The sequence below is a fragment of the Muntiacus reevesi genome, chromosome 5, assembly GCF_963930625.1.
Source record: "Muntiacus reevesi chromosome 5, mMunRee1.1, whole genome shotgun sequence".
Classification (NCBI taxonomy): Eukaryota; Metazoa; Chordata; class Mammalia; order Artiodactyla; family Cervidae; genus Muntiacus; species Muntiacus reevesi.
Window position 1 is genome coordinate 28,639,574 of NC_089253.1, and position 13,713 is coordinate 28,653,286.

At 40.9% G+C, this 13,713-nt stretch overlaps 1 protein-coding gene and 1 non-coding gene across 6 annotated transcripts in view; one reads left to right on the forward strand and one right to left on the reverse strand.

The window, feature by feature from the left end:
* The window catches only part of FAM118B (family with sequence similarity 118 member B), a 44,355-nt gene that overhangs the window by 13,032 nt on the left and 17,610 nt on the right, over window positions 1-13,713 (forward strand). For all 5 annotated transcript variants that reach the window (XM_065937372.1, XM_065937377.1, XM_065937376.1 and 2 more), the window contains exons 2-3: window positions 7,196-7,288; window positions 10,918-11,170. In XM_065937372.1, coding sequence (XP_065793444.1) covers window positions 7,203-7,288; window positions 10,918-11,170 — 339 coding nt within the window. In that variant the 5' untranslated portion in view covers window positions 7,196-7,202. The remainder of the gene's footprint in view (window positions 1-7,195; window positions 7,289-10,917; window positions 11,171-13,713) is intronic.
* Window positions 749-820, reverse strand: TRNAE-UUC (transfer RNA glutamic acid (anticodon UUC)). The gene has a single exon. It is a non-coding gene; the product is annotated as a tRNA-Glu (tRNA).

The window sequence follows — 13,713 nt, forward strand, 5'->3', positions numbered from 1 at the left end:
GTTTCTTAAATTCATTTCATAGGGCAGCTAAGCAAACAAAAAAATCTCTTTTTCTTCAAATAAGAAACTGATGTTGGATCACAAGCTCATATGAACTAGCATTTAGTAAAAGGTGAAAATTTACCCTTCCAGTAAATAGATTTCCAAAGCCAAAGGCTTTGTTTTATAGCAGAGATTGGCAAAGGTACCTAGTGCACTTGTCTCAGAGAGGGGCGGTGAAGGAGGTGAAGATTGGGCCAAGTCTGGGGAACTGCACTTTTAGAGCAGATTCGGTTACCTCCCTTCTTTCTTTCAAGCTCAGTAGCTCCAGATTCTTTTATCATGTTTATTTGGTGATCTGTGTTTTCTGTTCTTTAACTCAGTGAGATTTTCTTTGTGTTTCTTAAGTTTGCAGCCTAAATCAGGTACACTGCTTTTCATAAGGTCCTGTTTCCAAGTCAGGGCTGGCTGCTGGCTGCTCAGAAATCAGTACTTGAGAGAGAGACAGATGTTAGTGGAAAGGAAAATTACTACTAATCAGAGTGCTGGCAATATGCAGATATGTTAGGCTCAGAATCGCTCCAAAAACCATCTCCCGGGGTTCTGCTAAGCGGCCATGGATGTTTTTAAAGGAAGTAAAAAGGAAGTAATCTCAGTTAATCCTTGAGATAGAGAATCAGAGTCTCCCTCCTACTGTGTGCAGTTTTGTCTCCCCCACCCTCACCCCTACCCCACCCGACCTCCGGCTCTTCAGCTTGAAGGATCTTAGTTCCCTGACCAGGGATTGAACCTGGGCCACGGCAGAGAAAGCACCAAATCCTAACCACTGGACCACCAAGGAATTCCTGTGGTTTTTCTTCAGATGCTGTCCTGTTCCAGTTTGTTCCTGGGAAAGCTGAAGGAGAAGCTCAGGAGATCTGGTCATCTGTTGGTTACTTATTCTTAATTTCTACTGCTTTGATCTACAGAAAGATCCAAGAGATCAGGATTAGGCGAGATGTCCTGTGGTCAGAAGATTTTAAAGGCATGCTGGGGCCAGAGATGAGTAGAGCATGGGGATGGCTGGCCCAAGAGGGGCCTCCTGCAGAGAGCTCTTTCCGGCCAAAAGCTGCTTCCAAATCCCTATTTGTGAGAACAGCATTCTGTTTCTATGGGATCATGGGTGAAGGTCTGACTTCCTGCTGACATGCAGTGTTGTATCCTTAGAGCAGAAGATGTCCACGTGGGTCCCTTGCTGACTGTTGCTGTTGCCACTTACATAAACAAGCAGAACAAGCTTATGAGCAGTAGAGTTAGTCCCTTTTTCTTAAGGTCATTCCTTGGAGCTGTTTGCCATAGACTCAGTGCTGCTCAAGATGGAGCAGTCTGCAGTCTGGTGCGTACAACACAGCAGGAATGTGCAGCCCACCCTGCACCTGTGGCTCTGTTGTCCTAATCTCTAGCTGTCTGAGCCTGCTGCTTTGTGACTCAGGGAGGCCTGGGAGACTTCAGCTTCTCTACAGACAGTAGGCAGGGACCTTTGTCCTTGGGTAGGTGGGGGCAGGGGGTTAGGCACAGGGTTCTGCTCCTTTCCAGCCCTAATCAGTAACTGATACAGTAGCATATTGTCAAGGTCACCTGCGTATCAAGTGTATTATATTGGTGTGCATATTCAGCTTCACCTTTGTTTAGGATGCGCGGTACTAATTGTAAAGTCAGCCTTAGTTTATCCAGTGAGATACTTGAGGTGTTCCAGCTCTGTGTGTGTGCTATCTCTCTCAGTCGTGTCCAGCTCTTTGCAACCCCATGGACTGTGGCCCGCCAGACCTCCATTCCATGGGATTCTCCAGGCAAGTATACTGGAGTGGGTTGCCATACCCTCCTCCAGGGAATCTTCCCGACCCAGGGATTGAACCCGAGTTCTTTTGTCTCCTGCATTGGCAGGCGGGTTCTTTACCACTGGCTCCACCTGGGAAGACAGAACCGATCTTTTCTCGTGTTTCTGAATTTTATTTTTGAGAGTATCCTTTTGTGGTTTCTTAGACTTTTTTCATACTGATTCCTTTCCCCATTTGTCATGGTTGTTTCATACATGAGTCCCCTCTGCAAAATGCTGTTCATTGTTTCTAGCTTAGTTTCTCATGAGGTTGAAGCCGAGGTATGATCACTAAAGAAAATGCTAAGACGCACAGGTCTTTGACTTTCTGAAGCAAAACATTGTATGTTCATCTCGAAGTAAAAAAGGAAAATGATCCAGGTTAATATAACTGAGACTTAGAAGGGCCCTTAAAAAATTGTCAAGGCCTTTTCTCCCTTTTTAAAAAATAGAACTGTGTGTGCATCACCCCCAAATGTAATTGCCCACCCTCTTTTTCTTTAGGTCTCCAGTTCCAGTGCCATCCTGAGTGGGAAGTTCAGGAGCCAGTGTTTTGTAGACATTTGATGCTGTTGAATGACAGGATAAAAAGATTGAATGCACTCAAGCTTATTCCTAAATCTCTCCTGATTGGATATTTTGATAATTGAGTTTTAAACATAAGACCCCAATTTTTTTATGCATTCTATCAATTTAAGACACCATGCAAAGACAGGTCTACTTTGTTTATCTTTCTTATATTCTGCCCTTGGTTTGGTGTGAAATAGTTTGTGGATTACATGGCCACAATGTAGGGATCTCTGAGGTATCTAACCTGGTGTTGACAGTTCACTTAATCACTATTAACATCCAGCTACACTTGAGGTTTTTAAGCATAACATTTGCCAAGCTGTATGTCAAAATGCAACTTAAATTCCCCCCCCCACCGCCAAAATCATTGCTGTTTAAGTCATGACAGGAAAGTCTTCCCTTTAAGACTTGTCAAATTCCAGCTCCAAGAGAGATCCTCTGTAATGGTGACAACTTGTGGGCTCGCCCAGACTTGAAGGAATCTGCATCTGTTCGCTGTCCTTTTGTTCTCAAGAGAAGTAAGCAGTTGAGGGCACAGTCATTCATAATTCACACTGCCTTATTTGGAGGAGGACTTCAGTTTTTAAGGACTGGCTAGAGTGTCTAGTCTTACCCTTGAAGATTTATTTACTCTCATTTTTAATGAATTGCCTAGGTCATTTGTGATAAACTTGTTTGCACGGTCATACTACTTGGACGTGGAAAATTTTTTCATTAAATATTTTTAAAGCCTCCTTGTTTAGCATCATGTGTCATTGTTTTCAGCATTTACCTTCTCAGAAACTTCACGGGAGGGAAAGCAGTGACACAGAAGGAATTTATCGGTTATCCTTCTTTGCACAGTAAAACCGTCGACATCCATCACCAGCTTCTACTTCAGATCAGATTTTAATTTGGATGTTCCATTACTCCTTCTTGAAACAGTTTTGTTCCCTGTACATGCTGTGTCACTTTGGTTTTATAATAGAAAATAACTGATATAAACAACATCTGAGCTCTTGAGCCTGGAATATCAATGTAGTTTATTTTGGGACTTGAGTTAAAAGGCTTTCTAGAATTTGTGATTATACCTCTCAATCCTGAAAGTCTTTCCAGAAACCCTATATCTTATGAGTTCCTTCTCATATTTTTCATTGATAGGTCATTGTTTGCTGGTGAAATCCCAAGAATAAGTAGTATCGATCTGGCATTTTATCAGTGACTGTATTAAAGCAAATTTCCCGGAAATGAGTGTGATACAGGTCTCATCTGACAGAAGGAAGGGGGCGTTGGTCACATGCAATTTAGGGATAAAAGTAGGAGCAAACTAAGTTAACCAGAGGTAGAGGAAAGACTTCAAGACTGGGGTACACAGAGGAATCACAGCCGAGGCACAGCTAAATACAGTTCATATATATATGTGTGTGTGTGTGTATATAATTGGAGTATAGTTGCTTTACAGTGTCGTGTTAGCATCTGCTCTGTGACACTGTCAGCCATATGTATACATAAATCCTCTCCATCCTGCACCTCCCTCCCAGCCCCACCCCCGTTCCACCCCCAGGGGTCACGGAGTGCAGAGCCGAGCTCCCTGCGCTATGCAGAGGGCTCCCACTAGCTCCCTGCTTTAAACTGGGCAGGGTATGATGTCAGCCCCAACCCCCCACTTCATCTCCCCCCACCTCCCACGTCCACGTGTCCTCTCTCTGTGTCTGCGTCTCTGTCTCTGTGCCTGCCCTGAGAATAGGTTCCTCTATGCCATTTGTCTAGATTCCTCATACCGTTCTTATATATCAGTTCCTTTTCTTTGTGTGAATGAGAAGGATGAGAGTGGCAACTTTGTTCTACACAAAACAGATCGATAGGATGCAGTCTCCAGTAGAACTGAATTCATCAGCTGCCTTAACCTGTTTTAGGGAATTGTTAATTGTCCGCAAGCTTGTTGGGTGCCCTCTTGTAGTACCTTACACTGCCTGTCCCTTCCTTCCTTCCTCTCCCCATAGTTTCTAATAAACAGATGTGTTGAAATCTTTTTTGATTTTTCAAAAGCCTTTTTCCAAAAGCCACAATCAGAGGGGCTTGGGTTCTTCCAAGTCAGAGGATGACTGTCTTTTCCCTTAGAAAACAGTTAACCCTTTTCTGTGTTTATGCTGGAGAAATAAACCAGTCTATTCCAGTCACTGTTTTATTTATTTATATTTTTAAATAGAAAAGGGTAAGTCTTGCTATAAATATAACTAATCTTTTAGACCAAGCAAGGACCTCCTTCCCTAGCTAGTCATTTGTACATCTTTTGTTTTTAGGCAAAAATGTCATGATTAGAACTTTTCTCTTTATTTATTCCATCCATTTGTATCTGAAAATGTATTATTCCGAGTTCATTGTGCATGTCAGTGGTTCGTTAGAGCCGAAGACCACACGCTAGAAGCAGAGGGAGACCCCCAGATCAGCATGAGGAGAGCAGGTCAGAGACCCCACTCTCATCCCTCTGTGGACAAAGAAGCCATACTTTGCCATCTTTGTAGAACCAAGATGCTGTGAAAACAGGGACTTCTGGAATTCTTTCATGCTTTCAAATCTGTAATTGCTATCTTATGTAATCTTAATTTCATTCATATAGCCAGTTCTTTTTCATCCTTTTTCCATATCTCTTACTGGATTTTTCCTAGAACACTGGCCTCAATTTTTCCCTTTTTCATCCACCAGATATAAGCATCCTATTTCTTGCCAAGCTGACATATTTCGAAGTAAAAGTATCCTATCTGATATGAGGCTTTAGGCCTTAAAATTTTGGCTAATAAGGTTACTTGTCTTGGCATTTGATGAGTGTCTTTTATTTTGTTGAACTCTGTTGGCCTTGAAGGATTTCTCAGTAGCATAGCAGTAATTGGGGTAATGAAGACACTGGCCTTTGTTTTCTTATGGCAGAAAAGCTTTTCCCAACCTCTGTTAAGTCCCACTGAAATGAAAACTCCAGTGGTGATCACTTAAAGAAATTAATGTGTGAACTAGTTGGTGCATGTTAGGAATTCTGTGCAAGATTTTCACAATTAGAAGTTCTTTAGCAGTAGCTGCACATTGTTTAGGGTAAATGCTAAACCAGAGTTATTTTTTCTGAAAGTGCACTCTAGAAGGAATAAGATATGGCTTATGCTTAGATGTCACTGGGGTGTATATGTAATATTGTATCATATGAGACATCTTTCAGACTGAAGAAAAAATGTTAGAAGACAGAATGAGTATGTGATCAAATATAATATGGGCATATTGAATTACTTCTCATTTAGTTCCTAAGTAAAAGGACCCAGAACATTCCAGTAACAACTTGTCAAGAGCTGTTGACCATATTTAATTCTCGTAAATTATGTAGATTGAATGGACCTTAGGAATAGTTGACTCTGAAGAAAAAAAATGGAAAAGCTTAGTATTCCGGTGTCAGCACCAAGAATCGACCATCTGTCAGAAAAGAGAATCCCGCAAAACGAGTGCATTTTCCAGGGGAAAATGACGGGCTGAGCTGGGATTCTGGTTACTTGGTAGTGCTGGGAGATTTGTAACATGTAATGCTTATCACCTGAAAAAAATGATTTCCTTCAGCTCCTAAATTTAACTGAGTGCTTTAACTGTATCAGCAGGACACCTAGTCATGTAGCAGCTCTAAAGCGTCACAGTTGCTTCACCTAAACCTGAATGTAGGTTTTGGTTTTTAGATTTCTAGAATGTGGGAGCTCCCTTCTTTGATGGTTTTGAGCTGCATATTAAAAATGGGGTGGGGGGAGGTGAGAAGATAATACTTGGACAACGTTTTTAGGTTGTAATAGCGCAGCTAAGAGCGTGGACCTGGGAGGCAGACTGCCTTGGTTTGAATTATGGTACCGAGAGTCAGACACAACTTAGTGACTGAACACACACATGTTGAGCTTTCTGTGCATCAGTTTTCTCATCACTAAAATGGGTTGATAGTGGTACTTCATGAGATAATGGGGATAACGAGTTAATATTTGTAAATTGTTTTTGGCACATGGTAAGCATTATTATAGAGTTTGTTAAAACTCTGATTTAGTAGCTGAATTAATCATTGGACTTAATTTAATAAACATTACTTCCCTCTGTATTTTCATCTTCTCAAGTCATCTTTCTCAATTTTTTATGTGAGTGTACTTTGTCCAGATTACAGATGTTTATAGAACCATTGTTAAGGAAAGAGAGTAAGCATATGCTTAGCTTGAGAGTCATGCTTCCCCGCCGTGAGGAACCAGTTGTTCAGAGACAAGGAATGTCCAGCAGTCAGCAAATTAGTATTGATTATCCTATTGTTGATCCAGTGATTTCTTTAGGTGATAGTAAAGGATATTAATAATTGGGGGTGTGTAGCACAATCATCCATGGGTTTTCCTGGGGAAAAAACCAGTCTTCCCCAGACCTGTCTCAAGGTAGAATAGCAGGTATTTCTTAGGCTCCCCAAAGTGATGGCCAACGATTGACATGAGTTGATGATGGTTTGGTTCTGTTCTGTTTGTTTCTGGAGCGGGGTGGGGAGTGTGGGGGAGCCTTCAGAACATATATTTAGCTATATATATCAGATAACAGTGTAGAGCTTCAAAACCCTAATTTCAAGGTCACTTTCTTTTGGATGAATTTAATCCCATAAGTTTGGGACACTCATTGATTAACAAGTTTCTGTCAAGCCAGTTATACCTCTAAATTGCTTTCAGGATGTACAGCTTATTAAAAACTATTTAATGCATGTGCTCTTTTGAATATTGAACTTTACACATCTAATTGTGGTCCATGGTGTTTAATCTGTTTTAGAAACTGGATGGCTTCCACAGGGAGCCAGGCCTCGGATATAGACAAGATTTTGGGGTTCTTCAGTGATGGCGCACCCCCCACCAAGAAGCCCAGGTAAGCAAGGGGAAGGAGCCTGAGGAGCAGAGCCGGTCACCGTTGGTGGCGGCTGACGAAAGTAGTGAGCTTCCCTCCCTTCCAGTCGGCTTCACTAAGTACTACTGGCCTTCAAGAAGGAAAAAGAAAACACTGGCCTTTGTATAAAAGTCCGTCTGTTTTATTTTGCATTCAGTTTTTATTTTTATCAAGGTCAGAAATGTATATGATTTTAAGTCAGTTCTTCAAGGCTTGCAGTGCCTCGGCCCTCCTTGGAGCTAATCACTTTCAGCTTTGTCTATTTCTTCTAATGTTTGCTTCAGATTTGTAATACTCTGTTTACTGCTGCTTTTTTTAGTTTTTGGTTTTATCTATTTCTGATTATGGAAAATAAGGATTAGGTTTGTTGTCATGAATCCTCCCCTCATAGCTCCCAACACACACACACCCACCCAAAACCTCTCCCCACAACCTCCTCATATGTTTTATATCACAATTTTTGGTTAGATATTTATGTTGTTTGACTGTATACATAGTATTCATAGCTGAGCCTAATATGTGATGATTACATTTCTTGTCTTTTTTTCCTTGTGTTTATTAAGAGTGTCCTTTTTGTTTGTTTGTTTTTGGCTTGCTTTGTTTTCTTTGAGCCTGTTAATTTAAACTCAGACTGTGATGGAAGAGTAAACCTCCTCATCCACTGACCCACGCCAGGGACATACCAGCTTAAAGCGGTTCTGTGGACTCTTCCCTCTGACAGTTGTGTTCCCGGCCTGCCGCCTTGCAGCTCTGCCATTCCCTTTCCCGTCTCCCTGAGAACTCCTTTCACATCCTCCTGTGTTGCATCCTCTGTTTCCTGGATCGTCCTTTTCAGTGTACACCTTCATTTTGCTGAAAAATGTCTCATCAGCTTCTTTAGTAAGACTGAGAGGAAAAAAGTTTGGGGAGACATTTGACAATGTCTTACTGTACTCTTACCATTGATTTGATGATTTGGCTGAGTAGAAAACTTTAGGTACAGAATCATTTTCCTTAGAGTTGTGAGATGGTTGTCCATCCTCTGCTAACGTCTAAGTGGTCCTGCCAAAATAGCCACTCTGATCTAATTCCCAGTCCTTTGTAACATATGGCCTCTTTTTTTTTTCTCATTAGACACTCACAAGGATGGTTATTTTTTTCTCAGTAGTCTGAAATTTCACCGCAACATATCTTCATATGAGTCTAGGTATCAGGTAGCTTTTTTAAGCAGACTACTGGTGATTTCACTTTGGAGACATTTTCCTGTTTTACTTATTTGATAATTTCCTTTACGATTCTTTTCTGTTTTCTGTCTTGATAGAACTCTGGTATTTAGACCCTGGACTTTCTGGATAAGGCTCTAATTTTCTTGCAGTTTTCTGTCACTTTTGTTTTTTTCAGTCTACTTTCTCAAAGATTTTCTCAGTTGTATCTCCCACCTTATGAATTTTTATTTCTGTTATGTTTTTAATTTCTAAGAAATCTTTCTGTTTGCCCAGTTTTTTTTTCCTCTTTTATAGCATCCTGTTCTGTTTCACAGATGCCATGTTTTAAAAAACCTTTGTGAGAATGTCCCTCTTTCCTTTTCAGTTTTTCTTCTCTTTCCTGTGTTGTCCCTTGTTTTCCCCACTTCCTCCCTATCTGCTGGCTTGCTTGGATGTAACTCTCATGCTGGGAGTTTGTTCAAGGTAAGGCGACCCGTTTCTGCTCCTGTTTAAGAGAAAACACTAAGAAGCCCATTGGAGACTGATGAGGGCCTTGGTCGCTGGCAGGCCCCTGTGGGTCTTGTCTCTCCTGTGGGCCATTTTCCCCAAGGGGACTCCTCCCACCCCCTGGCCCAGTGGGGTTGGGGCACAGGTCTGAGGCTGGCTGCCCACGCCTGGGAGTCGTCTTTTAGGAGGGGAGGGCAAGGGAAAGTCTCATATTTCTTGTACAGAATTTACACAGCCACCTCCTCAAGCTGGGCCCTGTGTTCTCAGATACAGAAGCCTGTGGTCAAACCTCCCTAGGAGATAGGCCTCCCTTCCTAGAGTTCTAACCACGTCTGACACAGCCTTGCAGTGAGTTGACCCTCTCCCTTCTGTTGTACCCGGGCATCCCCAAGCTTCTACCCAGGGACTCGGCTCTTACTTGATAGGCTCTAAGCTCTGTTGACCTAGTTTGTCTACTTCTCCTATTTCCGGTATCTTTTCTGATTTGACTTTTTATGAACGTATGCCTTCTTTAAAAATTACTCTTACTTAGTGTTTTAGGAAGAGCCGAAAATGAAACAACTGTTACATTTTCCTTTTGTAACCGGAAATCTTAAATTTGGAAAAATCATACCTCACATCTATAATGTCTGTGGTAAACAATTCAAATAGTACAGCACATTCAAGGTCAAAGCAAAAGTCCTTGTTCTCCCCAACCCCCAGAGGTAACCACTGTGTACAGTTCTTATAAATCCTTCTAGAAATTTTCTTAAGTATATGTTTCTGTCTGCTTCACTTCCTTGAGCCCCTGGAACTGAAGCACACTTTTCATTGTTTGCTTCTAACCTCTGTTATCAGTCTTCCCCAGCAGACAAAGCTTTGGCAGTCCAGGACTCCCGTTGTGTCTGGTGCTTGATGAGTTTTCATGAGGTTGGGAGTAGGGAAGGCAGTTCTGGAGGTAGAAAACCAGGTTTCAAAACCAGGCTTCTCGGGGCTAAGAGCCCTGTGCCTTTCTTGCGTTAATGCCAGCATGCAGATCCTTTTTCTGTTCATTTTATCGTTTGGACAAAAGACTGAGAAGGGCAGTTTCTTAAGAAAACACATGCCATCAACAAAAACTAAAGTGCATAAACATATTTCAGACAGGTTTTCTTAATAATACAGTTTCAGGATGAAGGGGCGTGGAGAAGCAAAACATAAAACCTTGCACCCGTGCTGTCTCACACAGAAGTCAGGATAGAACGCAGTGCTTATCACGGGAAGAGAGGAATGTTTTCCACCTTGCGTCATGTCCGTTGAATAGTTATTTCTTTATTTAGGTCTGTAAGGCTCTTGTGTTTTCAGAATTCTGTTGGCCACTATTTCATTTTTTGCCTGAGGATGTCTAGAACAAAACCAAAGGCAAATTTGTTCCCATATTTGACTATCTCATGCTCAACTTTAGTCATGCCCATTTTCATCTTAATGTTCTCAAATTTGAGGCTTAAATTTGTATTGGCTTTTCTTTTGTCTCCTGTTTTACATTTCTCAACGGTAGGAATTTCATGTTGGAGAGGGTTCTTTTCTCTCTGGAGTCCAAATCAAACATGTCTTTTTGAAATGTATGCTGATTTAAAATATAGTTTAGTTATCAGAACTCAGCTGAGCTGTGATAATCAGACCGTTAATGGGTTTTCTTAGGTTGTGGGGATTACGAAAGAGAAGATTGATCTCATCAGGCTCTTTAGGATTCCCACAGTAGGATTTTTACTCTGTTTTTCAGCAAACACTGGCCTGGTACTCTGGTCTTTTTGCTCACTCTACTTTGTAAAGGCGTTAGACCTATGCTTGTCATCTTTGCGTCTGCAAGAGGGGAGCTGAAAACCGTGGCTTGAGATGGTCTTGCTCTGTGCCTCGTGTCTCTGGGTGTTCCCAGTTGTCTCATTCCTTTGACCCTTTCAGGAAGCTGCTCCCAAGCCTGAAAACTAAGAAGCCTCGGGAGCTCGTGCTGGTGATTGGAACAGGCATCAGTGCTGCGGTCGCGCCCCAGGTCCCAGCCCTGAAGTCCTGGAAGGGGTTGATTCAGGCCTTACTGGATGCAGCCATAGATTTTGATCTCCTAGAAGATGAGGAGAGCAAAAAATTTCAGAAGTGTCTCCATGAAGACAAGAACCTTGTCCATGTTGCCCATGACCTCATCCAGAAACTATCTCCCGTGAGTACTCTGTATGCCTCGTTATTTGATCTTCCCTAAAATAGGACACGTGTGCTAAATGCAATAAGGATGTTCACTTCTGGTTTGTAAATTTGTATAACATTTGGCTCTTCTCCAAAATGTCTGTCCACGGACCTGATTAGGGTAGTTACCTTGACCCCATTTCAGTGTGGGGATGGGAGTGGTAATGATGATAATGTTGTTGTTGAAGCCTTTATATATACAAAGTGAGGCCACTGTCCCATTATTGCTGTTTTAAATTTACTTTTTCTGTAGTAGTAGTATACTCACTACTATAAAAGCTGTGTTCCCTGTCATCCATGTCTTTTAGAGAACCTCAGAACGATCAGAGATAGTTCTTATTTTGTGGATGAAGCCATGCCAGTTTTTAATGTTTCTTTTAAAGGCAGTCATTCATTCATATATATATATATATATAGAGAGAGAGAGAGAGAGTCATGTTTTGTCAAACGGAGCTGGAAATCAGTTCCTGAATGATATAAGGGCCTTCTTGTCTTGCTTTGTTTTAAAAATGTTTTAAGAATCAGGATTCACTTAAGATATATTTAGATATAATAGAGTAGCCAAAGCATGTTTTAAAGCTTAGTAAATTAAGTGCACCTTGGAAAAAAATATAATTCTTAACTCCTTTAAAAGTCAGTTATCACCATTGCTTTTTCCCCTTACGCCCTAGGGCCCATAGAAAAGAAGTGCCATCAGGTGTTAGCCTGAAAGGCATTTAAAAGTCATTCCCTTCTAGTTCCTGACTCATTCAGAAACTTAGGGCCTGTTACTTCCTCTTTTCATTTCATTGTCCTTAATTGAGATAAAATGTTACTTACCTAGAACAGTATAAAGAATTAATAGACTTTTAAGAGTTCTTGGTACCTCTACCTCATACCATATACAAAAATTAACTCAGTGGATTAAAGACCTAAATGTTAAGAGCTAAAAGATAAAAAACTTTTAGAAGAAAATATAGTTTTAAAGCATCATGACCTTGGATCTGGCAGTAGTTTTTTAATTGTGATACCAAAAGCCTAAGAAACAAAAGAAAAAATAGGTAAACTGCACTTCGTCAAAGTTACAAAAGCTATTAGGCTCACCAAACATTATCAGGAAAGTGAGAAGACGGCCTCCAGAATGGGAGACAATGTAAACAACTCATGTGTCTGGTAACAGTGTGGTTTCCAGAATATATAGAGAACTTAATAATGCAAAGAATCCAATTAAAAAAAAAATTGTTTTAAATACAGTTTATTTACAGTGTTCTATACAGTTTCTGGTGTATAACAAAATGATTCAGTTGTACATATATTCTTTTTCATATTCTTTTCCATTATAGTTTATTACAAGAATATTGAATATAGTTCCCTCTACTATACAGTAGGATCTTATTTATCTGTCTTATATGTACTAACTTGTATCTGGTAATACCAAACTCCCATAACGGTAAGTTTGCTTTCTATGTCTGTGAGCCTGTTTCTGTTTTATAAATAAATTCATTTGTATAATTTTTTAGATTGCATCTGTGTTACCATATGATATTTGTCTTCTATATTTGTCTTTATCGTGTGATATTTGTCTAAGTAAGTCTGACTTACTTAGTATGATAATCTCTATATCCATGTTACTGCAAACAACATTATTTCATTCTTTTTTATGGCTGGATAGTATTCCATTGTATGTATGTATATACTGTATCTTCTTTACCCATTCATCTGTCAGTGGACATTTAGGTTGCTTCCATGTCTTGGCTGTTGTAAATTGTGCCACTGTGAACGTAGAGGTGTGTGTAATTTTTTGAATTAGAGTTTTCTCCAGATATATACCCAGGAGTAGGATTGCTGGATCACATGGTAACTCTATTTAAGGAACCTCCATGCTGTTTTCCATAGTGGCTGTACCAATTTAAATTTCCACCAAAAGTGTAGGAAGGCTCCCTTTTCTCCACACCCTCTCTGGCATTGAAAATCAGTTTTTAAATGGCAAAGGATTTGAATAGACATTTCTTCAAGGAAGATATACAAATAGCCAATAAGTACATGAAAAGATGCTTGACATCATTAGTCATTGGAAAAACACAGATCAGAAACCAAGTCAGGGGCTTCTGTGACATGGTCCAGTGGCTAAGAATCCACCTTCCAATGCAGGGGACGTGGGTTCAATCCCTGGTCAGGGTACTACGACCCCATGTGCCATGGTGCAGCTAAGCCCTCACACCGCAACTAGAGAAGCCCCCATGCACCTCAGTGGAGACCCAGTGCAGCCAAAAGAGCCGTGTCAGATACCCCTTCACACTGGGATAGCTATAACCAGTCGGGTCCTAAGTGTGGGCGAGGCTGTGGAGAAATTGGCACCCTCATTGCTGGGATTGTGAAACTGTACAGACAAGGTGGGAAACAGTCTGGCCATTTCTCAAATAAATAACAGAGTTGTCATGTGACCCAGCGGGTCTGTTTGCATATGCATACATATCTACACACCCAAGAGGAATGAAAGCATTTGTCCATGCAAAAACCTTATAAACAAATGTTTATAGC